The 19,299-nt window shown below is 39.5% G+C and overlaps 1 protein-coding gene across 1 annotated transcript in view; it reads right to left on the bottom strand.

The window, feature by feature from the left end:
* Positions 1–3,634: 3,634 nt before the first annotated feature.
* Grxcr1 (glutaredoxin, cysteine rich 1) overlaps positions 3,635–19,299 on the bottom strand; it is a 134,564-nt gene continuing 118,899 nt past the window's right edge. The window contains exons 3-4 of the mRNA NM_001018019.2: positions 14,141–14,206; positions 3,635–3,941 (exon numbers count right to left, since the gene is read on the bottom strand). Of these exons, the coding sequence (NP_001018019.2) occupies positions 3,762–3,941; positions 14,141–14,206 (246 nt within the window). The 3' untranslated portion in view covers positions 3,635–3,761. The remainder of the gene's footprint in view (positions 3,942–14,140; positions 14,207–19,299) is intronic.

Genomic DNA, 19,299 nt, shown 5'->3' with positions numbered 1-19,299 from the left:
CTCAGCTTTTGCTCCAGCATGATGACTGACTGACTGCTATCATGCTCCCCACTAAGATGGTCACAGACAAGCCATCTGAAACTGTATGGAAGCTCCAATGAAATACTTTATAGGTGGCCTTGGTCACAGTGTTTCCTTACAGGAATAGGACAGTAACAAAGACAGAGGAGATTCCTTAAAATCACTGATAAGTGAATCCATGGATATACAGATAAGCAGAGAATAAGTCCACAAAAGTACATTTTTATCTGCTCTACTCATATTGCTTTGTTTCATATAGCCACACTTTATGCAGTTACTCTGTTCACCTCAAGAGCATAATTTTATGCCCTAATTTTATGAGGGGCTTTCCACGACAGCAACACGAAATAATATGCTTACAAATCAAATATGTGTTTTAAATTAAACACAAAGTAACTTGAAATGTCCTTTGGCAAGGTGTGTGTGTATCCATCTGTCTGCCTGTCTGTCTGTCTGTCTGTCTGTCTGTCTGTCTGTCTGTGTATTTACATATGTTGGTAGGGGTATATGAATACTGTGCCATGTGTGATGGTCCAAGGACAGCCTCCCTATCTGCCCTATCATCTGCCTTATTTGAGGCAGAGTTTCCTATCCAAGCATGCATATAACCAGGCTAGCCGGACTCAAAGATTCTAAGGACTTTCTTGCCTCTCTTTCACAACTCACTGTGGTGGCACAGAGATTACAGATGAGAGAATACGAGTGCATCTGGCATTATGTGAGTTTAGGGCATTTAAACTCTGGTACTCAGGCAGTATGGCAAGTACTTTATCCATTGGACCACCTGCCCAACTATTCTGGCAGTTGGTATATTAACCTCCAAAAATCTGAGGACACTGACAATGTATAATTAAAGTCATCTACTCAGACACTATTGCATTACTTTTTTTAAAAGAAAGATTATGGCCTAAGAATACACACTACACTATTTCCCACTTTTCAAAGCTGTGATGCCCTGCAGTTGAGGCATGCATGCAAATGCATTATACATCTAGAGAGTTCTAATAAATCATCCTGAACAAAAGGACGACCCTGCAGGAGAAACGAAGTTACACTTACTTTCCTTTAAAATTCAGACACATTTGGGGAGCCAGGCTTTGGATATGTGAGACTCTTACTGAGTTCTCCATGATTTCCACTAGAATCCAACACAAGCATAGGCCTTGGCCCGTGATAGCTCTTGAAAATATACATGTTTTGCTCCACTATGTTCATAGCAGCCTTATTTATAATAGCCAGAAGCTGGAAAGAACCTAGATGTCCCTCAACAGAGGAATGGATACAGAAAATGTGGTACATCTACACAATGGAGTACTACTCAGCTATTAAAAAGAATGAATTTATGAAATTCCTAGCCAAATGGATGGAGCTGGAGGGCATCATCCTGAGTGAGGTTACACATTCACAAAGGAACTCACACAATATGTACTCACTGATAAGTGGATATTAGCCCCAAACCTAGGATACCCAAGATATAAGATATAATTTGCTAAACACATGAAACTCAAGAAGAATGAAGACTGAAGTGTGGACACTATGCCCCTCCTTAGATTTGGGAACAAAACACCCATGGAAGGAGTTACAGAGACAAAGTTTGGAGCTGAGATGAAAGGATGGACCATGTAGAGACTGCCATATCCAGGGATCCACCCCATAATCAGCACCCAAACGCTGACACCATTGCATACCCTAGCAAGATTTTATTGAAAGGACCCAGATGTAGCTATCTCTTGTGAGACTATGCCGGGGCCTAGCAAACACAGAAGTGGATGCTCACAGTCAGCTAATGGATGGATCACAGGGCTCCCAATGGAGGAGCTAGAGAAAGTACCCAAGAAGCTAAAGGGATCTGCAACCCTATAGGTGGAACAACATTATGAACTAACCAGTACCCCGGAGCTCTTGACTCTAGCTGCATATGTATCAAAAGATGGCCTAGTCGGCCATCACTGGAAAGAGAGGCCCATTGGACTTGCAAACTTTATATGCCCCAGTACAGGGGAACAACAGGGCCAAAGAGGGGGAGTGGGTGGGCAGGGGAGTGGGGGGGGTGGATATGGGGGACTTTTGGTATAACATTGGAAATGTAAATGAGCTAAATACCTAATAAAAAATGGAAAAAAAAAGAAAATATACATGTTTATTTAATAAAGCAACAAAAATTGATCATAGCCAATTTTTTTAAATGTAACTATAATATCCAAACTTTATTGTTTAATCTGAAAACATGACTTTTTAGGGTATTAAGTAGTTTTATTAATCATTTTATTCATTTACATTTCAAATGATAGCCCCTTCCCTGTTTCCTTACCGTAGATCTCCCATCCTATTCCCCCCTCACTTTTGTCTCTATAAGAGTGCTCCTCCACCCACTCATCAACTCTCTCTACTGTTCTAGCATCCCACTATGCTTGCTGGGGCATCAAGCCTCTACGGTACCAAAGGTCTCCTCTCCCATTGATTACAGATAAGGCCATCATCTGCTACATGTGTAGCTGGAGTCATGAATCCCTCCATGACTCTTTGGTTGGTGGTTGAGTCCCTGGGAGCTCCGGGTGATCTGATTAGTTGTTATTTTTCATCCTGTGAGGTTGCAATCCCCTTCAGTTCCTTCAGTCCTTCCCCTAGCTTTTCCATTGAGGTCCCCAGGATCAGTTTGATGGTTGGCTGTGAGTATCTGCATCTGAATTAGTCAGGTGCAGGCAAAACCTCTCAGAGGACAACCATACCAGACTCCTGTCAGCAAGTGCTTCTTGCCAGGCATCAACAGTAGTGTTGGGGCTTGGTGCCTGCAGATGGAATGAATCCCTAGGTGAGGCAGTCTCTGGATGTCCTTTCCTTCAGTCTCTGCTCCATTTTTTTCTCCCTGACTTTTCTTTAGAATTCTGAGTTTAAAATTTTGAGATGGGTGTGAGGCCCCATCCCCCAACTGGGGGCAGTGGCTATCTAGTGGAGGTGTTCTCTACAGGTTCTATCTCCTCTTTCAACATGTTTCTATACAATTTCCTGTCCCTCTCTGTACTTCTCTGAGGTCTCTTCCCATACTTCATCCTGCCTCCCTTTTTTACCTCTCCCATCTCTCTCTCTCTCTCTCCCAGGTCCATCCCTCCCTCTACCTCCTGTGATTTTTTTTTTTTTTTGTTCCCTATTCTAAGTAGGATTGAAGCATCCACACTTTGGTCTTCCTTCTTCTTAAGCTTCTTTTTTTTTTTTAATTAGATTTTTTAAAATTTACATTTCAAATGATATCCCCTTTCCTGATTTCCCCTCTAAAACTGCCCTATCCCCTCACCCTCACCCTGTTCCCCAACCCTCCCACTCCTGCTTCCTGGCCCTGGCATTCCCCATACTGGGGCATAGAACCTTCACAAGATCAAGGGCCTCTCCTCCCATTGATAACCGACTAGGCCATCCTCTGCTACATATACAGCTAGAGACAGGAGTCCCACCATGTGTTTTCTTCGGTTGGTAGTTTAGTTCCTGGTAGCTCTGGAGGACAGGGGGGAGGGGGGTCTAGTATAGGCCTTGGCCCATGATAGCTCTTGAAAAAAATACATGTTTATTTAGTAAAGCAACAAAAATTGATTGTAGCCAAAATTTAAAACAAAGGTAATTATAATATACAAACTTTATTGTTTAATCTAAAAACATGACTTTCTTTAAAAAAAAAAAAAAAGCTTAGAAGTCAAATTTTATCCTTTGTTTAATGAAATGAGGCTTTCTCTAGGCAGAAGCTCCAGTTAGCAGGTGCAGTTCTTACAACGCTGGAGACCATTCTCATTGCAAGCTGTACACTTGAGGGCTTTGAAAGCGTCCGTAAAGCAATTGCGAAACACTGACATCTTGCTTCCGTGGCACACAGAGCATGGAAGGAAGCCAAAGCCTCCACAGGAAGGACACTCGTGCGGATGCTGGACCCTCTGATAGGGTGACAAGAAACAGAAAAGAACAGAAAAGAACAGAAAAGATTTTAAAATGCACAATTCAATCAGAGATATAAAGTGTTGCAAACATTGGTATAAGGTAATTATGGGATGCACTGAAGTGTAACAGCCATTGATATCCATGGGACCTAGTGGAAGGGCAACTGCAGGACTCTTTCACTGCCCTCCCTACTGGCCATCCACAGCACAGGCCTGCTTTATAAAGCCTAGTCAATGTTAGGCTGTGTTGGGTGATACAGACTTCAAGACCTTCATCATATGCAAACATTTTTGCCAACCAAATATAACACGAGATAATTTTTCTTTTCATGAGAAGAAAATGATTTTAACTTTACCTTGTGCATCTCATAAAAGTTTTCTGTCCTATAAAACAGTAAATTCTAATAAAGAATTTGAAAAAAATCAGGAAACTATGAGCTGAAATTTGAAGGAGCCACTATCAACTGAAGATCCATCATTACGTTGCCAATTTGAATAACTCCTTAATCTTTTGAAAGTGCTTTCGAGTGTATCATTATGCAATTTTTCCTTCTTCCACCTTCCCCCTCCTCTATAGACATCATCTTCAAGAAAGACACAATTCAAGCATCATTATCATCATTTGATACTTAAGGAAACAGAAATCGGTATCTTGAGACATTTATGCACATCATAAACCTTTCTTAATGGCTATCAGTCTTCCATCTCCAGCAAAGATGAAGGATCTCAAATATAGAATAAATACAACCAGGCTCTGTGGAAGACAATGTTTTATAAAATATTCACATTCATTTCAATTTGTTTCTTTGAACATGGAAGCTTTCTCAGAATTCACTGTTGGAACTCACCATGCCAGGAGTGATTAGAAGCCATTACAGAATGAACACAAACAGAACTGATGTAAACTTCCTGACATTCAGTACAGGAATTAGCAGCAATGTTTGAAAACATGGCTTTGTGAAAGTTTAGGAAAGGTAGGCAAAAAAAAAAAAAAGTACACACACACACACACACATTTACAGATATATTTAAACCACACAGATACATAAAGATTTGCATAAAGAGTCAAAATTGCACTCCCAAAAATGTAACTGAAAAGGAACCTGAACCAACAGGATTTACCCTCCAATCCCCTATTTTCTATAACTAAAAGAATCCAGAAAACTAATAAATAAAAAAAATTGTCTTTGCCTAAGTAAATTCCAGAATGAGGTTTGGGAAGTAAACATTAGAATGTTTATTGAGGATACCTTATACATCCTCAGATCTCATTTCATATACATATAGACATACATATATATGATATATATACAGATATATATGAAGTATATATGAAATACATATATATGATATATAGAAATATATATGTATGTGTATGTGTGTGTAGATAGATAGATAGATAGATAGATGATAGATAGATAGATAGATAGATAGATAGATAGATAGATAGATAGTCTCCAAGACCTACTTACTAACTACTCTTTGTGTACCTGTTATTGTAAGAGGCAAAACCCATGCAATATCTCATTTTTAACAGCACAGAATTATTTTGATGAAAAGTAGATGTTGCCAATAAAGATGACACAAATTGGAAACTGGAAATGCCATCAAGTTTGAAGAGACTCGATGATTTCCCAAACAGATTGATTGAATGTAAGTAGTAATTTGGTTCTTTGCAAAAACTGATTCCTACAGAAAAAGGTTAGTTGGACTTTTTTTTTTCAATGTTAAAATGTATTCCTAAATATTTGGAGGGAAGATACATTTTAAAAGCTAAATATAAAAGAATTAGCAAGTAATGGAGTCATCACATTTCAGAAATAAAATGATTATGTCAATACATTCTTGACATCACTAAAATTGTGAAAGAAGGATACATTCAAAATGTCAAGCTGAGCTTTTTGGTACATACCTGTAAACTCAGAACGTCAGAAGTAGAGGCAAGAGGATAAAATGATTAAGGTCATCCTGGGCTGCATAGTGAGTTTGAGGCATGCTTGGGAGATGATAGATGATAGATAGATAGATAGATAGATAGATAGATAGATAGATAGATAGATAGATAGATAGAAGTAGATATATTTTTATATATTGTATCAACTAGACAAAACAGACATCAGGCCAGGCTATAGCTTAGAAGAGAAAGCTAGAGGGCTCAGGAGTCTAGGTCTCCATTCATTACTGCTAGATTGTAAATAGGTCTGGGTTCCTAGTAGAACAAGGTTGCCACAAATTGCAAATAAAATTAATATTCAGTTAAATTTGAATTTCAGATAGATCACAAATAGTGTGTGTGTGTGTGTGTGTGTGTGTGTGTGTGTGTGTGTGTGTGTAATTTCCTTGGAATAAAATACAAACCATTCATCGTTTATGTGAGATTAAAATGTAAACAGGCATCAAGCCTCTTTGGCAGCCTACAGGACAGGTGCTGTCAAGCAACAGGAGTAATGTTTGGAAAACTGATGCTTATCAACCAATGTAAATTATTTGGTGTTTTTTTTTTTAATGTGCCTCAGCATTTTCAATAAAAAACACAAAAGAACACCAGGTGGAATTTATCTGAAGCCACCTCCCACTGTATCCTAGGATACTTGTAAATGATGAAATTTTAAAATAGCATATGTTTTTCCTGAAAAATATGTTTATGATGACAAAAAAACCAGCAGAAACAAACCATGAGATCTATGCATCTGCCTAGACTCATTGTCTATCTCTATCACTCAGTCACCCTGAACATCAAGTTATCCGTACATAGAACTCAAAATTGTAATGCAACAGAATTAGAATTTATTGCATATCATATATCTGGAATAGAGCCTACAGAATTACTTTTGAGAAATAAAAGCATCAAATGTTAAATCCAGTAGTACCAGGAGTCTACTCTGACTTCATAATTTATCTGAAAGCCACAGTGATAAATTGCCTAAGAGAAAATTAACATATCAAAACTTAAAACCAACATTTTCATGTTGACAGAGTCACTGGTATATCAAGGCCATCTTAAAATCCTGTCTTCAGAATCCATGAATTGTAAGATGAGATCTTTCTTTGATTTCTCAGTTATTGACAGGATTCAGTGAACTAATCCACGGAGGACAAATAGAAGGCTGGCTGGCACACAATGAGGTGAGACGCTGTAAGCCATTATTCCATTAATAAATCTCTACCTTAAGTCATATTCACCAGCTGCTGTCTCCATTTAAATTATTCATAGTCATGTGACTTAACCATGTTCTATCATGCTGGGCTATTTGGTTTAAATGTATCAATATTAGCCTTCTGACTTAAGAGCTTTCCTCTGTAAAGGGAAAGTAAATATGCTTTTGAGTCACCTGTTAATTCTGATGCTTTCAGCACAGTGATGAAACTGTTCTGAGAACACTTCTATTAATACAAATGTGAGGCAAGGTGTAGCTTTTGTGTCATGGAAATCTGCTCTGTTTCTCTAGTTGCTCGTGCACAGGGACACAGGAAATCTCCACCAATAAGTGGCAGCCACTCAGCATGCCAGAGAAACGTTCACCTGAACAGTGTATATGGTAGCATTCTTAACTGGAAAAATGTACAACCATTTTCTAACTTCCTTCTGTTGGCCACATACAACTCCTCAGTCTTGTCCCACGCCTTCACTTTGGATAACTGCTCAGATGGGGACTTGGGACTATGAGGACCAGTGGCAGTTAATGACCATCATGTGGTACCAAATAATACAAATCACACTTCATAGGACTTGTATAATGTCTTACTATAGAATGAACACTTACCCATCCTCTGGGATGTTCCATAAGGAACAGACCACAGTATTAGAATAGCTTATTCCCTGCACCTGATACACCAGATAATTTTTCAGTGAGTCTTTTATCCTGTCATGATAAAGTCATATGTCCCACTTACCTGTATGTCACTTGAATTGAGAGCCACAAAAGCATAGCTTTATAATTAATAGCACGGGCTTTAGAGTCAGGTTGATCAGATTCAGGAATAAACTATTTTCTATAACATCCTGAGCAAGTAATTTAGTCTCTTTCTATTGTTTTCCTTAATGGCATCATGGGAATAATAATAAAACCTATTTCAATCACTCAGTATATATAAAATGACAAGCATAATATTTGTGACATAACCAGTATTTAAATATTTCTGTGAATATTTAACTCCGGTTAAAGTTAATCAGAAGTGCCTTTCTGTACACAAAGGATGAACAGGCTGAGAAAGAAATTAGGGAAACAACACCCTTCTCAATAGTCACAAATAAAATAAAATACCTTCGCATGACTCTAACTAAGGAAGTGAAAGATCTGTGCAAGCGTTTGTTGCAAGGACCGTGATATAGCTGTCTCTTGTGAGACTAGACCAGGGCCTAGCAAACACAGAAGTGGATGATCACAGTCAGCTATTGGATGAATCCCAGGGCCCCCAATGGAGGAGCTAGAGAAAGTATCCAAGGAGCTAAAGAGGTCTGCAACCCTGTAGGTGCAACATTATGAACTAACCAGTACCCCGGAGCTCTTGACTCTAGCTGCATATGTATCAAAAGATGGCCTAGTCGGTCATCACTGGAACAAGAGGACCATTGGACAGGCAAACTTTATATGCCCCAGTACAAGGGAACGCCAGGGCCAAAAAATGGGATTGGGTGGGTAGGGGACTGGGGGGGAGGGTGTGGGGGACTTTTGGGATAGCATTAGAAATGTAATTGAGGAACATACGAAATTTAAAAAAAGAGCTTCAAGTCTCTGAAGAAAGAAATTAAAGAAGATCTCAGAAGATGGAAAGATCTCCCATGCTCATGGATTGGCAGGATCAATATAATAAAAATGGTTATCTTGCCAAAAGCAATCTACAGATTCAATGCAATCCCCATCAAAATTCCAACTCAATTCTTCAACGAATTAGAAAGGGCAATCTGAAAATTCATCTGGAATAACAAAAAACCTAGGATAGCAAAAACTCTTCTCAAGGATAAGAGAACCTCTGGTGGAATCACCATGCCTGACCTAAAGCTTTACTACAGAGCAATTGTGATAAAACTGCATGGTACTGGTATAGCGACAGACAAGTAGACCAATGGAACAGAATTGAAGACCCAGAGATCAACCCACACACCTATGGTCACTTGCTCTTTGACAAGGGAGCTAAAACCATCCAGTGGAAAAAAGACAGCATTTTCAACAAATGGTGCTGGCACAACTGGTAGTTATTATGTAGAAGAATGTGAATTGATCCATTCTTATCTCCTTGTACTAAGGTCAAATCTAAGTGGATTAAGGAACTCTACATAAAACCAGAGACACTGAAACTTGTAGAGGAGAAAGTAGGAAAAAGCCTCGAAGATATGGGCACAGGGGAAAAATTCCTGAATAGAACAGCAATGGCTTGTGCTGTAAGATCGAGAATCATCGATAAATGGGACCTCATAAAGTTGCAAAGCTTCTGCAAGTCAAAAGACACTGTCAATAAGGCAAAAAGACCACCAACAGATTGGGAAAGGATCTTTACCTATCCTAAATCAGATAGGGGACTAATATCCAACATATATAAAGAACTCAAGAAGGTGGACTCCAGAAAATCAAATAACCCCATTAAAAAATGGGGCTCAGAGCTAAACAAAGAATTCTCACCTGAGGAATACTGAATGGCAGAGAAGCACCTGAAAAAATATTCAATATCCTTAATCATCAGGGAAATGCAAATCAAAACAACCCTGAGATTCCACCTCACACCAGTCAGAATGCTTAAGATCAAAAATTCAGGAGAGAGCAGATGCTGGCAAGGATGTGGAGAAAAAGGAACACTCCTCCATTTTTGGTGGGATTGCAAGCTTGTACAACCACTCTGGAAATCAGTCTGGCCGTTCCTCAGAAAATTGGACATAGTACTACCGGAGGATCCTGCAATACCTCTTCTGGGCATATATCCAGAAGATGTTCCAACCGGTAAGAAGGACACATGCTCCCCTATGTTCGTAGCAGCCTTATTTATATAATAGCCAGAAGCTGGAAAGAACCCAGATGCCCCTCAACAGAGGAATGGATACAGAAAATGTGGTACATTTACACAATGGAGTACTACTCAGCTATTAAAAAGAATGAATTTATGAAATTCCTAGGCAAATGGATGGACCTGGAGGGCATCATCCTGAATGAGGTAACCTAATCACAAAGGAACTCACACAATATGTATTCACTGATAAGTGGATATTAGCCCAGAAACTTGGGATACCCAAGATATAAGATACAATTTGCTAAATGCATGAAACTCAAGAAGAAGGAAGACCAAAGTGTGGACACTTTGCCCCTTCTTAGAATTGGGAACAAAACACCCATGGAAGGAGTTACAGAGACAAAGTTTGGAGCTGTGACAAAAGGATGGGCCATCTAGAGACTGCCATATCCAGGGATCCATCTCATAATCAGCTTCCAAATGCTGACACCATTGCATACACTAGCAAGATTTTGCTGAAAGGACCCAGATATAGCTGTCTCTTGTGAGACTATGCCGGGGCTTAGCAAACACAGAAGTGGATGCTCACAGTCAGCTATTGGATGGATCACAGGGCCCCCAATGGAGGAGCTAGAGAAAGTACCCAAGGAGCTAAAGGGATCTGCAACCCTATAGGTGGAACAGCATTATGAACTAACCAGTACCCCGGAGCTCTTGTCTCTAGCTGCATATGTATCAAACGATGGCCTAGTTGGCCATCACTGTAAAGAGAGGCCCATTGGACTTGCAAACTTTATATGCCTCAGTACAGGGGAATGCCAGGGCCAAAATTGGGAGTGGGTGGGTAGCAGAGTGGGGGGGGGAGGGTATGTGGGACTTTTGGGATAGCATTGGATATGTAAATGAGGAAAATACCTAATAAAAAACATTTAAAAAAAAGTTAACCAGAAGTACTGGATGGTTCAGATTTGAATATCGTAGAATCATCCACTTTTACTGATCATCTGTAACTCCCCCCCCCCCCTCAGCCTGAAATCTGGCTGATCAGGTTTGACTGTTTTCACCAGGAGATCATTGGGGGTAGAGCATGCCACCCTATCATTCTGCCACTCCCACTGCTGCTCCTGCCTCCTAGCTGTTCCAGAGCCAACACGTGGTCACCTGCAACTGGACTCCAAAGATGATTTGGCAGGAATGGGCCCCTCCCCCTTCATCATAACCCCGTGTCTCCAAATAGTAAAATTGAGCTTTGATCAGAACCCTTGTCTTAGCTCCATCCTTTCTCATGCCGCCTAATTTCCCTCTTTTCTTCCAGATTCCAAGATGCCTTTCAGGCTCGAACCCTGACATGTGAGCTGCTGGTCAGACTCAACAATCATCTAATACCCTCTAGGGCCTGTTTCTTTATCTAAGTTGTCTTTCATTAAACCCTAGTTCCCTCATGGGCATAGTTCAAGGATTTCCTGAATGACTACCAATTCTTTACCAGTTTTGCCCTTCAGACAAGAGGTCCAACTGAACTGTAGTACCTTAAAATTGCTATAAGTATAGAAGACATTAGCACACCATTCTTTTCAAAACTAGGAATACTCTTAATATTTTTACCTTTATTGCACTGATTGTAAAACAGAGACAAACAGAGAAAATGTTTTCTATAAAACCCTGGAAGCTGAAAGAGAAAGAGCAGTTACATTAATCTAGTATGTTGATGTTAACTGGCAGAATAAAAGAGTCATAGATACAAAGAAATAAATGTTGAGAGCGTTCAAGTCAATTACATATCTATACAAAGAAAACTATCAAAGCTCATTCATCTTATAAGACTCTGAAAGACACTACTAATGTATAGATTTAAAATGCTTTTCTTAGGGTTTCTGTTGCTGTGACAAAGTACTATGACCAAAAGCAAGTTGGCAAGGAAAAAGTTTACTCAGGTTAAACTTTCACATCATTGTTCATCACCAAGACAAGACAGCAATTCACACAGGGCAGGAACCTGGAGGCAGGAGCTGATACAGAGGCTATGGATGGATGCTGCTTACTGGCTTGCTTCACATGGCTTTCTCATCCTACTTTCTTACAGAACCCAGGACCACCAGGCCAGGAACTGTACCACCCACAATAGGCTAGACCCTCTTCAGTTGATCACTAATTAAGAAAATGCTTTACATCCTGATCTTATGGAAGCATTTTTTTCAATTGAGGGTCCATCCTCTCTGATAAATCTAATTGTATCAAGTTAATATTAAACCATCTAATACAATATTATCTACATAAGGCTATTAATATTTCAACTGGAATAAAAAAATAATAAAATGCAAAAATCTGTTTCTTGGGGAGGTGTAAGCAAGAGAATCAGGAGTAGTTCAACTATGTTGGGAGTTGGAAAGTAGCTTGATCTAAATGAGATTCCCATCTCAAAAAAAAAGCAGTTTCTCAGACACAAAACCATATTCTGTATTCAAATAGGCACTGGTAGCCAGTAGTTACTATCTTGGACAGCTCAGTCAGAAAGTGTTTCCATTGTAGAAGCAAGAGCTACCAGAAAGAGCTGTATTGGAGAGGTATATAGCTATTAAAGTAAATGCTTAAATGTTCAAATAGCAATATAAAATCAAATGTGTGTATTCTGTAATATCAGTGTATAACATTAAAATATGCTCAGAAAATTATATAATATTAAATAATATACACTATGCAAATTATGTAGGTTGAATAAAAAGATACACATTAACCTAAATTAATGACTTTATGGAACTGAAGCAGTCTATAGGAACAGAAAGAAAGTAATCTACTCATGCAAATATTTTTTAGCTGAATGAAAATTTAGACAAGCCAGTGCATACTCTCATTTGATACCTAAAGTTATCAAGACTCCAAGGTGTCAAGGAACATGTCCAAAGTCACATAACCATCATTAGATCTGATCTTCCAGCTAAAATTCTCAAATTTCAAACAATATTTCAAAATTTACAAATTGTGAATGGTTGGGAAATTTAGGAATTCAGATCATGGCATATTCTACTCCTGCATCCCAGGAACCCTCCATGTTCAGAAGGACTTCTTCTCTGACTGTCACCTTTATTGGATCACTTTGTACAAATGTAATGTTACTATTATGACAGAAAGTATCACCAAACTGTTCTTAGTTATTGCTGTATGCAAGCAAATCTTTAAACAGAAACTGTTGTCTCCCAAAGGAAAATGCTTGCAAATCATAGCTATTTGGACTATTTGTCAATTGATTGAACACATTTTTTCCTTCTGATAAAGACTAAATATCAATAAAAGTGACTATTAAAAGTAAGAAGTAGCTCATTTGGGATAAAATTAAAAACCAAAATAAAAGGGACAAAAGGAATCCCTTTGGCAACCACACAGTATAAAAATTCATGGAGATAAGAAGTCAGGAAAGACTAGACAGTATTTTTAGAAGTAGTACCACAGATAGACAAAATAGATCTTGCAGATTGTGAAGTGCAATGAGGAACTGGGACAATAACACTCTGGGTAGGCACCTTGCATAAATGAGTGGTTCTAAGAGAGGAAAGAGGCAACAGAGATCTTAGCCTTGATTGATGTTGAAGGTATGTGAGAGAATCAAATATAAGGTGATAACAAGAAGAGCCAGTAAAAGCATGTAGGTGCTGGCCAGCCTTGTTCACCTGGGAACACTCTGGATAATTATGAATGTGTAATTTCCAATCTTAAAATTGTTTCCATCTGGGTGATAAAGCATATGGTCTCCCTACACACAGGAAGAAACAGGCTGCTACAATCATTCACCACAGAAATGCTGAGGGTTTCCTGGTTGCACATCAATTTAAGGCACTATATATTTGAATAATTGTGTCTCTGATGCTATAATTGTAAAAGGTAAAAACAAAAACTAAAACATGCCTCATAGTAATGGTGTTCTTTTTTCCTTCATAAATATGAGTAAGTCCATGGGAATAAGTGTGCTTTAAAAAAATTGTCTAGTTTAATACTTCACCAATACCTCTATTATAATTAGTCTCAGATAAAGCCAACTAAAAAGTTCAGTTAATAGGATGAGGTGGTTAGAAGCAGATGTTTAAATCACCCTACTTGGAGCAAATGTAATGGCAGGTGGTACCCAATTACAACTGTCACACATATAATGTTATATATTTGTAAGAACATAGGATAAAAATTCAGCTAGGGAACCAATTACAGTCAGAATGTGCTTAACATTTTGATTACTAGAAATGAGTTGTTAAAAGCACAATTACCTCAATTTTGGTTAAAAGGTCTTGCAGTTCTCCTGATTCATTCATTGACAAAATTTTCTCAGCACCCTATTAACAAGAGGGTTAGGGAGAAAAGAAAATTAGTTGTGTTAGTATTTGAAATGCCAAAGTTGTAGTCAGGAAAGGTTAACTCATAACATAATAAACACAATCTTCTCCTCAGCTCTGAGAAAAGTGAAATATAAAGACCAGAAAGTTTTACTGTTGCATACCCACTCCTGTGTCAAGGGTCACGTTAGGAACAGAGAAGGCTGCCAATGGGCAAGCTTTGGGATGTACTAGCTGTCACATCAGTTCCAGAGAGGCATGCATACAGCACACACACGGAACCTATTGTCAGATGTTCCTTCTGGAGAAGAGGACTTTGAGCAAATCCACAGCCTGAATCATCTCTGCCCTCTCCTAGACATCCTGGACATGGCCATTTTTGAAGTCATGCACGTATCAGCTAAAAAAAACATATAATCATCATTCAACCAACACTATTGTCAGAGAGAAACCTTCACCTCATTTAATACAGAAGACTCTGCTATTAGTCGGAATTGACCCCTAATAAAATTAAATAGCAACCCCAAAGTCTTCTACGGAGAGAGCATAAAAGGAGTTGGAACACAAGGAGGGGAAGTTACAGAGCTGATGTTTTTAACTTCTAACACTTCCTGTGAAAGCAAGGATTGGAGCCCTGTATGCACATCCCTACATATTCATTATGATTCTTTGAACTTTTTTTTTTACTGCTGAAGGTCTTTATTTAAAGTTTCTCTGAGTCCTAAGGGACTTTGTCATTGCATAAAATTTTAATTCTTTTTCATAATATGAGTGTTTTTTTAATTGGGTATTTATTACATTTACATTTCCAATGCTACCCCAGAAGTCCCCCACATGCTCCTCCACCCACTCCCCTACCCACCCACTCCCACTTCTTCGCCCTGGCGTTCCCCTGTAGTGAGGCAGATAACGTTTGCACGACCAATGGGCCTCTCTTTCCACTGATGGCCAACTAGGCCATCTTCTGATTCATATGAAGCTAGAGACACAAGCTCCGGGGGGTGGGGGGCGGAGTATTGGTTAGTTCATATTACTGTTCCACCTATAGGATTGCATACCCCTTTATCACCTTGGGTACTTTCTCTAGCTCCTCAATTGGGGGCCCTGTGATCCATCCAATAGCTGACTGTGAGCATCCACTTCTGTGTTTGCCAGGCCCCGGCATAGTCTCACAAGAGACAGCCATATCTGGGTCCTTTCAGCAAAATCTTGCTAGTATATGCAATGGTGTCAGCGTTTGGAAGCTGATTATGGGATGGATCCCTGGATATGGCAGTCTCTAGAAGGTCCATCCTTTCGTCTCAGCTCCAAACTTTGTCTCTGTAACTCCTTCCATGGTTATTTTGTTCCTAATTCTAAGAAGGGGTAATGTGTCCACACTTTGGTCTTCATTCTTCTTGAGTTTCATGCGTTTAGCAAATTGTATCTTATATCTTGGGTATTCTAAGTTTCTGGGCTAATATCCACTTATCAGTGAGTACATATTGTGCGAGTTCTTTTGTGATTGGGTTGCCTCACTCAGGATGATGTCCTCCAGGTCCATCCATTTGCCTAGGAGTTTAATAAATTCATTCTTTTTAATAGCTGAGTAGTACTCCATTATGTAAATGTACCACATTTTCTGTATCCATTCCTCTGTTGAGGGGCATCTGGGTTCTTTCCGGCTTCTGGCTATTATAAATAAAACAGTTGCCTCTCCTTATTAACCTCTTCTTAACATTCTTATTTTTTATTGGCTATTTTCTTTGTTTACATTTCAAATGTCTTTCCCTTTCCAGGTCTCCCTTTCAGAAAACCCCTATGTCATTACCCTCCCCCTGCCTCAGTGAGGGTGCTTCCCACCCACCCACCCAACCAACGAACCAACCAATCACCATCTTCATCTTCCCTCCCTAATCTTACACATCATTTTCACAGCACAGGGAGAAGAGAGGAAAGTGTGAGTGACTATTACTAATTAAAGGCTGAATCCATATCTCCCTTGTATATAACTTCATAACATGGTCCCTGCATTGCTTAGAGGAAGAGCCAAACAAGTCAGGGAAGAAGATAATACCATATTTTTTTTTAACTTGTGGTAGACATTGCTAATATTCTTTTAAAGAAGTAATGACATCTTAGTTTACTGGGAGATCAAAGTATATTTTCTGTGAACATACGTCAAAGAGCATCCCCCTGGAGAATTGAACATTAATTCTAAAAGAATTGATATGATTGCAAAGAACAGATAAAGGATGCAAGTTTGGGCTAAGGATCTACTTGCTGAGGCTGCAGGTTGACTTTTTGTGTTAGCAACAGTGGTCCTTTCGTCACTTCTTCAGGTCATGAAGAGCATGTGACTCCTCTAAGCATGGACAGGTTATTTCCCCTTGTTGCCTAGGAACCTCTTAGCCCCGTTTCATTCCAGGGCACTCTACCTCCTAACAAATATCAGCACCAGAAATGTCAAATCAATATATTAAAATCCACTACAGATGGATGGACAGCGAGGCAGAAAATGCACAGAGCCTAGGAGGTAGGTTATACTCATTTACTTGCTGATAGTTATGCCAGGCACACAACACAGACAGACATGACAGCCAACATAACAACACCGGTGACAGAAGCCCATCGCCAAAACGTTAATGGCTGAAACTCAAAAAACCAGTAATATTTTAGTTTTGCAGCTTTCCATCTCCTTTCCTGACTTAGCCAGGCTAAAATGGGGAAACCCTCTGGGGAATGTGGTGCAAGAACTCAGGCAGCAAGGAGAATATACAGCTCATTTTTCTCTAATGAAAGAAAATGCACTGCAAAGACAGCAAACAAAATGAATGCCCCATAAAACCTATGGCCAGTCGGCTTCCCAGCTCTTAGCAATGCCTCTGTCAGTTGTTTAGAACATAGTATGTGCTGAGAAAGGATCTAGTTCATTGCCTTTAAATGCATGGAATCCTCTCTTCCTTAGCCAAATAATTTCCGGAGCATAGATTCTACCCCACAGAAGAATATCAAGCTTTGCTCATATCAAGATTGGGGCAAGGGGGCGGGGGGTGGGGCAGGAACAGGCATAATCCTTACCCTCAAGATAACCGCATGTCTAGTGAATAGGTGGAATACCAAGTGCTCAGATTTTTAAAAGGTTTCCCAGTTGCAGAGAGCAGACACCCCAATACCTGCTTCCCTTCATCACCTGCTGCACCCACCCTACGAGTCCCCAGAATGACTCCTTAACTAGTGCTCAGATCTGTGTGGTAAAGCCAGTTTCTACTCTCTGTATCAGGGGCTGAGGTGCAGCAACGGTAACCCAAATCTCCTGCTCTCCACTGAGCCCCACATCTCTGTCTTTTGAGCCTGTTAATGTGTAAAATCTTGGAGTGGGGATGGACAAGAATGTTCTGAGGTTCCTCTCTCTGTTCCTAAGAGCAGCAGCCCGAATGAAGATCTCAGCCTAACTGGACCATTTCCTTCCATGCTGAGGTTCCGAGTACTAATGGCAGTAGACTCTTGCTGCTCTGCTCTTTGAGTATTTGAGTATTCCAAAAGTCTTAGCCACTCCCCTTTTCAGCCAAATGTATCCAATCTATTAATCGGATCACCAAAATACCCCTAAGTCCACAACAGAGAGTGTACCACCTTAAACACTGAAACTGGTGATAAATATCATTTTTCTTGTATTTGACTAAGAATAACAGAGTTTGACACTTTTCATCTATAACTCCACCATTCAATGACAAGCTACCAGAAGGGAAGCATGCAGTTATATGGTCCAGTTTACCAAAGCTTCCTGGATAACGTAAATATTTGTTCTATGTTTTATAATTGATTCTGAGCCATTTTTATTGAAAATGAATATAATTCTGAAAAGAGTGGTAATAGGATATTAGTAGGATTATATATCGCGCACTGTGTAGGCAGTTAGTCATTGCTAAATTTATCCCTAAATTTAAAAAAGAAAAGGGCAGTAATGTTTTAAAAGAATCAAAAGTCTGCACTAAGACAGAGGGAGGGGGAGATGGGAGAAAGACAAAGAGCAAGGAGAAAGAGAAAGGGGAGGGGACAGGAGAGGGGAGGGAGAGAGAGGGGAAGGGACAGAGAGAGACAGAGAGACAGAGAGACAGAGAGAGACAGAGAAACAGAGAGACAGAAAGAGAGAGAGAGACTTCTGTTCCCTTCTGCCTTGTAGACTTGCTGATCACTGAGAAAACAGTATCTAAAACTCTTAGTCTGGAGACTATGAAATCCTGGTGTGTTTGGGACTTGCTGTTCACTGAATTTCCAGGACTGGCACTGTGTGCTTCATGGACTCCACATCAACATGGGCATGCCAGAGAACTGAAGAGAACAAGTTTAGTTCTGTCCATTTTCAGAACTGTATTTTACCCAGTTATTCAGGCTTCATTGTATGATGTGTGCCAGGATAGCTTCTGTCTCATTAAGTGTGTGTGTGTGTGTGTGTGTGTGTGTGTGTGTCCATATTCATTGTATAACATATGAATGCCCATGTTATGAATTATTTGGATTTTGATCATATTTACTTATTTATATCACTTCATCTTACTAAGAATACAACATAAGTAACAGATCTATACCATGGCATAACAATAAAAAATGTACTTACTAATTCAAGAAGAAGAAAATGCCCCAAACTCATCCCTAAATGATAGCTATGGTTAAGGCTTACATTAGATTCTCAAACAGCTCCTCAGGGGGGAAAAGAAAAAAAAAAGCCTGTCTTAGCACAGGAGTCTAAACACCAGCTCAGGTAAGAGATGAAATGGCTCACACAACAAGTAATATCATTGCTTTCTACTGACCATAAATTGTGTTTTCAATAAATGCTATTTAAAAAAGTGCTCTCGCTCTTTTAACCAGCCTGCAAAACTTTTAGCTTCCTACTTAAAGGCTCTTTTTCTTCTCACTTAATTGACTCCCTGCCATGGATTTATCTTTGTTTTGTTGCATACAACATATGGAGTGTTAAGCAGTCTTCTCACAACTGACATAAAACCCACACTCTCAGCACGGCTCACAAATGGCAGCTCCTCCCAGTGTTGTCTCTTCCTACTGTAACTTCCTGAATTGTTCACTCCCCTCTTCCTTAGAATTTTACA

The sequence above is a fragment of the Mus musculus genome, chromosome 5 (genome assembly GCF_000001635.26).
Source record: "Mus musculus strain C57BL/6J chromosome 5, GRCm38.p6 C57BL/6J".
NCBI classification, from domain to species: Eukaryota; Metazoa; Chordata; class Mammalia; order Rodentia; family Muridae; genus Mus; species Mus musculus.
Note: the sequence above shows the minus strand (reverse complement) of the source record. Positions and strands in the feature narration are given on the sequence as shown.